The sequence below is a fragment of the Panulirus ornatus genome, chromosome 40 (genome assembly GCF_036320965.1).
Source record: "Panulirus ornatus isolate Po-2019 chromosome 40, ASM3632096v1, whole genome shotgun sequence".
Classification (NCBI taxonomy): domain Eukaryota; kingdom Metazoa; phylum Arthropoda; class Malacostraca; order Decapoda; family Palinuridae; genus Panulirus; species Panulirus ornatus.
Window position 1 is genome coordinate 12,525,358 of NC_092263.1, and position 8,061 is coordinate 12,533,418.

General features: G+C 44.5%; 1 protein-coding gene across 2 annotated transcripts; it reads right to left on the minus strand.

Annotated features, from left to right (window-relative positions):
• Positions 1-691: 691 nt before the first annotated feature.
• LOC139761413 (uncharacterized) lies at positions 692-2,353 on the minus strand. 2 transcript variants are annotated; one of them, XM_071685570.1, is made up of 3 exons: positions 2,273-2,353; positions 1,020-1,362; positions 692-767 (listed from the first exon to the last, which is right to left on the minus strand). In XM_071685570.1, the coding sequence occupies exons 1-2, from the start codon at positions 2,285-2,287 to the stop codon at positions 1,027-1,029; spliced, it is 351 nt and encodes a 116-aa protein (XP_071541671.1). In that variant the 5' UTR covers positions 2,288-2,353; the 3' UTR covers positions 692-767; positions 1,020-1,026. The 2 variants fall into 2 exon arrangements, with proteins under 2 accessions (XP_071541671.1, XP_071541670.1); XM_071685569.1 differs by having other exon boundaries at positions 1,011-1,362.
• Positions 2,354-8,061: the final 5,708 nt, after the last annotated feature.

Below are 8,061 nucleotides of genomic sequence, written 5' to 3' on the forward strand. Positions count from 1 at the left end.
CACCTCACGTTGATCTTGGTCATCAATGAGTATGTCTCATTTGCATAATAGACACCAATGAGACCTCATTTGCCTTATTTTCTCTCAACAAATATATGTATGTATATGAATATATATATATATATATATATATATATATATATATATATATATATATTTTTTTTTTTTTTTTTCAAACTATTCGCCATTTCCCGCATTAGCGAGGTAGCGTTAAGAACAGAGGACTGGGCCTTTTTCGGAATATCCTCACCTGGCCCCCTCTGTTCCTTCTTTTGGAAAATTAAAAAAAAAAACGAGAGGGGAGGATTTCCAGCCACCCGCTCCCTCCCCTTTTAGTCGCCTTCTACGACACGCAGGGAATACGTGGGAAGTATTCTTAATCCCCTATCCCCAGGGATAAAATATATATATATATATATATATATATATATATATATATATATATATATATATATATATATATATATATATATATATATATATATATATAAACTGTCTGATATATGTAGATCATCAGTATATCCTTAGCTATTGGATAGACTCGGGTCATTCGTCATAACTATATCCACTACAGGAACATATCAAGACATACCTATGTCATCCCAGGAAACACTTCGTAAACATTTCTTAATCCAGTAAACATTTCGTAATTTATATAAACATTAGGTAAGGTGAAGTATAAACTACAGTAAACAGTTTGTATGATTTATTCAGAATAAATTACGAAGTTAAAGAGGAGACAGAAGGTCCCCCTTCCAGTACGACTCCTGTAAAGAGAATAAATAAAATCTCATTATCTCTAATTATCTTTATCATCCTTATCATCAGCTGAAGATAAATCATACATGTCACTCAATATAATCTCGTGTGTTTCCTTACGTATGATAAAGGTCGATATGGCATTAATTATACCTTTATCATCAAGATTAAAGTTACGAAGACACAGACACACAAGAGAAGCATTATGATAATATGTGACTCATTATCACGAGTCTATATAAATGACTCACCCGACTCACCATGTCCTTAGCGGCCATATCCACCATAGCCATAGCCACCATAGCCACCTCCATATCCACCGTAGCCGCCCCCATAGCCACCATACCTGCTATATCCACCACCATATCCTCCACGTCCGCCTCCGTAGCCATATCCACCGTATCCACCACCATAGCCAACGCGATATCCACCGCCATAGCCACCTCCATAGCCACCATAGCCACCATATCCACCATAGCCACCTCCATAGCCACCATAGCCAAGACGACTGACGCTGTAACTCCGCCCTGAAGGGTCGGCTTCAGGGTCGGCCAGGGACGCCCTTAGTGCACATGCCATCACCAACACCAGCACCATCAACACCTGTAAGATAAGACACCTGTAAGATAAGACACCTGTAAGATAAGACACCTGTAAGATCCCGGCCACCATCAACACCTGTAAGATAAGACACCTGTAAGATCCCGGCCACAACCAACACCTGTAAGATAAGACACCTGTAAGATGCTATCCACTACTAACACCTGTAAGATCCTGGCCACTGCTAACACCTGTAAGTCAAGGTGATGCTGGCCAAATGTCTTCCTACAACGGGATTCTCCCACCTAACCTAACCAGGCCGGGTTTACCCACCACTTCGCTTCAGTCTCCCCAGAGAGAGAGAGAGAGAAAGAGAGAGGGAAAGCTGCCTCCATTTTCTACCGTCATAGAGAATGGGTACAATCGAGCCCTGTGTGTGTTTACATTGCCTGCATGTGAGTTATGTCATTCTAAGGTGCCGGAACTTCGAGCCATTTTAATGTTCATAATGTGATCTTCCGTCTCGTGCTACAGGAAATGTAAATAAACAGATTGTGATGCTCGAACGTGTGGATCTAGTTTTCTAAATGGTATTAGCACAACATCAGACCCAGCTGAGGGTCTTAGCATAGTAGCAGACCCAGCTGGGGTCTTAGCTTAGTAGCAGACCCAGCTGAGGGTCTTAGCATAGGTAGCAGACCCAGCTGGGGTCTTAGCATAGTAGCAGACCTAGCTGGGGGTCTTAGCATAGTAGCAGACCCAGCTGAGGGTCTTAGCATAGTAGCAGACCCAGCTTGGGGTCTTAACATTGTAGCAGACCCAGCTGGAGGTCCACAACACACCAACAGATCCAGCTGGAGTCCACAACACAGCAGCACACACCCAGCTGGTGCAGCAGTGAGGTCTCAACACACCAGCAACACCAGCTGTGCCTCAACCACCACCACCCGTGGCCACAAGTGTTCCAACTTACAGTCTTGGAGAACATGATGATGACGAAGACCTGCGAGTGTGTCCTACTGCTAGACAGTCACAGTTGAGTATGTTGACCACCACAGGTCTTGGAGCCTTCTTATATATCCACACACACCATCACTACCACACACACACACACACACACACACACACCTTGATCCCTGGTCTGCTAATTACCCACAGGTACAACACGCCTTGTGGCGTTCTTGAAGGCTCTTCCTGAGTAGATAATACAGACCATTACGGCTTTTGAGTTTCTATATATATATATATATATATATATATTTTTTTTTTTCCTTCCCCCTGTGTGAGTCTGCAGGTCAAGGGAAGACTGTGGTCAACGACGCGTTCTGGTAAGAGAAAAAACAGGAGAGGAGAAAAAGACAGGTGAGTTGTGTGACCCATAATATACTGCTATGAAAACGTTTGCTTGAGCTTCCCTTCTGTCTTTGTAGTTGTTATTGTAAGGGAAAAAAGGAGGAGTTTTGGTATTCTTAAAGACGTATAGCATCATTAAGGCAATATATAAGTGCTATTCTAAGTCATTAACCTGTTTGAATATATAAGCATCAATTGTGGTAATGATCATGTGGTTAATAGTGTCATATATATATATATATATATATATATATATATATATATATATATATATATATATATATATATATATATATATATATATATATATATATATATATATATATATATATATATATACACACGCCCATCACAACAAACAGTTCATAACAGTTTACTGGACAGGATCTGTGTCACCCAGTCTATTAAAAGTAATGTCTTCTGTGTAACAGGTTCACGTGGTACTTATCTTTATTCATTCTTTGCAACGAATGTCTTGCCTAGATCAAGCTTACCTTCTCCATCAACTCTGTGTATATGACAGTCCCTCATAGTCTTATCACGAATTTTTTTTACGAATTTACGAATATGAATAGAATTTTGTAGTGATGGTTGACACGGTGTTTGGATATCTGTACTCATTCAGTATCAAGTGTAAACAAGATATATCGGTTGGTTTTAGCAATTTGCTCTCTCTAGGGGGTTTAAAGTCTCGCATATATGGAAGGGCCTTGGCCCCCCTCCCCTTTTTTTCTTAAAGTCTTCTGCAACTTGGAATTTCTCTCTCTCTCTCTCTCTCTCTCTCTCTCTCTCTCTCTCTCTCTCTCCTCTCTCTCTCTCTCTCTCTCTCTCTCTCTCTCTCTCTCTCTCTCTCTCTCTCTCTCTCTCTCTCTCTCTCTCTCTCTCTCTCTCTTTCCACCACCCCACACCCCCACACACCCCCACACCTGCCACAAAACGTGTGGCGAAACCTAACCCACTTTCCGAATCCATCTCTGCACTGTGTTAATCGCTCAGTCGAAGACATATGGCACGTCTCGTTGCACGCATCCTCGAGATTTTTTTTTTTCTCCTGGTGGTGATACCTACGCGCTAAGCCCAACCCTTATAGGAGAGAGTTTGGGCGTCGGAAGTATTCGTAAGTTGATAATAGAATAGACATATCAAGCAGTCTCTGTGCTTGCATGTGTGTGCGCAACGGTTCACTTGTCTTTCTGTTCAGTACTGTAATTACTCAGTACATGAGGACCGTGGTTCGAATCTCTCACGGTGTGTGTGAGGGATGGTGATAATAATTCACTGTACGACTCTGTTCTTGATTGACTTCTTGGCGGAGGAAGAAAACGATGTGGAAATAAAATGCGGGAGAGAGAGAGAGAGAGAGAGAGAGAGAGAGAGAGAGAGAGAGAGAGAGAGAGAGAGAGAGAGAGAGAGAGAGAGAGAGAGAGAGAGAGAGAGAGAGAGAGAGAGAGAGAATTTGTTGAGAGAGAGGAGGCGAGAAATTTGAAAAGGGGGGACAAAAGGTGTGTGTGTGTGTGTGTGTGTATGTGTGTGTGTGTGTGTGTGTGTGTGTGTGTGTGTGTAAATCGACGGATTGATTACCGTTCTACAATTAGAAGCCTTTGTGGTCATCGTGGGCCAGAAATTGAATGAGTCGAGGGGGAGGACCACCATACCATACCATCACAGGCGGCGTTGATATGACACAAGATCTGTCGACTGGATCACGGCTTAATCACTCTCTCTCTCTCTTGCGATTCGACAATTGCTCTTTATGACCGAAATTCTACGACCATCTACGACACGCAGGGAAGACGTGGCAAGCAGTATTCTATATGACCAAACCCACTTTGGTCTACATCGAAAGACTCTTGTGATTATATGGTTTTATTGTCATCGAGTTCATATCTCAGTCGCAATCTGTTATTAGAAGCCTTTCCCAGCGTCTATCGGAGCGCATGGGTGTTAATAAGAAGTTACCTAACCAAGGCGTGTGTGTGTCTGTGTGTGTGTGTGTGTGTGTGTGTGTGTGTGTGATACCTTGAAATTAGAACGAGTCCTTCAGTAGTTTATTCGTGCTGGCTATGGTGATGATGATGGTCCGTGCCCTGAGGTAACAGTTTAGGTTCACAGTGAATGCAAACCCATCAGGCCAATGCTACAGTGTCAGTAATGTTGGATATAGACGATACGCTGGCTATGGTGTCTACCTTCACAGCTATGGTGGTTACGGTAGTGGCTATGGTGGATATGGGGGTGGTGGATATGGATATGGATACAGACGTTGAAGCCAGCTCACTTCAGGTGATCATGAGATGAGGATGTAATCAAGGAAAGTACTCACCATTTCATATTTTCTCTTTCCTGTGGTATGAGAGAGAGAGAGAGAGAGAGAGAGAGAGAGAGAGAGAGAGAGAGAGAGAGAGAGAGAGAGAGAGAGAGAGAGAGAGAGAGAGAGAGAGAGAGAGAGAGAGAGACCTTGACAAGCAGAAATCATCAAAGTATAAATAGATAAAAAGCATAATTCTTTTTTTTTTTTTTTAGGAAATAAGTAAGAAACTTCCAGAAATGATAAACTTTCCTTTCCTCTATCTCACAACAAAATTCTTAACAAAAAGTCCAAAATATGAGCTGATCATTCACCCAGGTGCGAGCAATTGATGCTAAGGGACTGCTAGGCTAGGAGAGGTTCAACCATCAGAAACTTGAACAGGAACGAAGTGAGCCGCTTCCATCATAAGATCACGCCGGAAACATGGGTTTGACATCTGTCTCTCTGAGGATACCATCATTTCACCGGGCCGCAAGCAACTCAGCAATTGTCCTTATGGTTTGGAATTTCACCTCAGTCACCTCATTTATATAAGTCAGCTCTACAGGCGGTGGGCGGTTTGCAGGAACCACATCCATCTTAGGAACAAATTGGAGATCTCCGTCAAGTGTAGGAGTCAAATGACCAAAGGACTGGTGGGTAGACACGGGTTCGACAACAGGATCTTCGACAGGTTGCAAGTCAGCCACGTTCATCATAGGATCAGACTGCTGGACAGATTCGTCAGTTGTAGGAGTCAAATGACCAAAGGACTGGTGGGTAAACACGGGTTCGACAACAGGAACTTCGACAGGTTTGAGGTCTGCCACGTTCATCACAGGAACAGACTCCTGGACAGATTCGTCAGTTGTTGGGGTCAAGTGTCCAGAGGACTCCTCAGTCAAGACGGATTGCACAACAGGAACTTCGACAGGTTTGAGGTCTGCCACGGGCTGGACATATTCGTCAGTTGTAGGAGTCAAATGTCCAGAGGACTCCTCAGACAAGACGGATTCCACAACAGGAACTTCGACAGGTTTCAAGTCAGTCAGGTTCATCACAGGAACAGGCTGGACATATTCGTCAGTTGTAGGAGTCAAATGCCTAGACGCAGCAATTTTCCTTATGGTTTGGAACTCCACCTCAGTCACCTCATTTATATAAGTCAGCTCTGCAGGCGGTGGGCGGTTTGCAGAAACCACATCCATCTTAGGAACAAATTGGAGATCTCCGTCAAGTGTAGGGGTCCAATATCCAAAGGACTGGTGGGCAGACACGGGTTCGACAACAGGATCTTCGACAGGTTGCAAGTCAGCCACGTTCATCATAGGAACAGACTGCTGGACAGATTCGTCAGTTGTAGGAGTCAAATGTCCAGAGGACTCCTCAGTCAAGACGGATTCCACAACAGGAACTTCGACAGGTTCGAGGTCTGCCACGGGCTGGACATATTCGTCAGTTGTAGGGGTCAAATGTCCAGAGGACTCTTCAGTCAAGACGGATTCCACTACAGGAACTTCGACAGGTTCGAGGTCTGCCACGGGCTGGACATATTCGTCAGTTGTAGGGGTCAAATGTCCAGAGGACTCTTCAGTCAAGACGGATTCCACAACAGGAACTTCGACAGGTTCGAGGTCTGCCACGGGCTGGACATATTCGTCAGTTGTTAGGGTCAAATGTCCAGAGGACTCCTCAGTCAAGACGGATTCCACAACAGGAACTTCGACAGGTTTCAAGTCAGTCAGGTTCATCACAGGAACAGGCTGGACATATTCGTCAGTTGTAGGAGTCGAATGCCTAGACGCAGCAATTTTCCTTATGGTTTGGAACTCCACCTCAGTCACCTCATTTATATAAGTCAGCTCTGCAGGCGGTGGGCGGTTTGCAGAAACCACATCCATCTTAGGAACAAATTGGAGATCTCCGTCAAGTGTAGGGGTCCAATATCCAAAGGACTGGTGGGTAGACACGGGTTCGACAACAGGATCTTCGACAGGTTGCAAGTCAGCCACGTTCATCATAGGAACAGACTGGACATATTCGTCAGTTGTAGGAGTCAAATGACCGAAGGACTGGTGGGTAAAGACGGGTTCGACAGCAGGAACTTCGACAGGTTTGAGGTCTGCCACGTTCATCATAGGAACAGACTGCTGGACATATTCGTCAGTTGTTAGGGTCAAATGTCCAGAGGACTCCTCAGTCAAGACGGATTCCACAACAGGAACTTCGACAGGTTTCAAGTCAGTCAGGTTCATCACAGGAACAGGCTGGACATATTCGTCAGTTGTAGGAGTCAAATGCCTAGACGCAGCAATTTTCCTTATGGTTTGGAACTCCACCTCAGTCACCTCATTTATATAAGTCAGCTCTGCAGGCGGTGGGCGGTTTGCAGAAACCACATCCATCTTAGGAACAAATTGGAGATCTCCGTCAAGTGTAGGGGTCCAATATCCAAAGGACTGGTGGGTAGACACGGGTTCGACAACAGGATCTTCGACAGGTTGCAAGTCAGCCACGTTCATCATAGGAACAGACTGCTGGACAGATTCGTCAGTTGTAGGAGTCAAATGTCCAGAGGACTCCTCAGTCAAGACGGATTCCACAACAGGAACTTCGACAGGTTCGAGGTCTGCCACGGGCTGGACATATTCGTCAGTTGTAGGGGTCAAATGTCCAGAGGACTCTTCAGTCAAGACGGATTCCACAACAGGAACTTCGACAGGTTCGAGGTCTGCCACGGGCTGGACATATTCGTCAGTTGTAGGGGTCAAATGTCCAGAGGACTCCTCAGTCAAGACGGATTCTACAACAGGAACTTCGACAGGTTCGAGGTCTGCCACGTTCATCATAGGAACAGGCTGCTGGACATATTCGTCAGTTGTAGGGGTCAAATGTCCAGAGGACTCCTCAGTCAAGACGGATTCCACATCAGGAACTTCAACAGGTTCGAGGTCTGCACGGGCTGGACATATTCGTCAGTTTGTAGAGGTCAGATTAAAAGCAAGAGGTAAGGTGTAGTGAAGATAAGGGTGAGGTCAGATTAAAAGCAAGAGGTAAGATGTAGTGAAGATATGGGTGAGGTCAGAGTAAAAGCAAGAGGTAAGATGTAGTGAAGATAT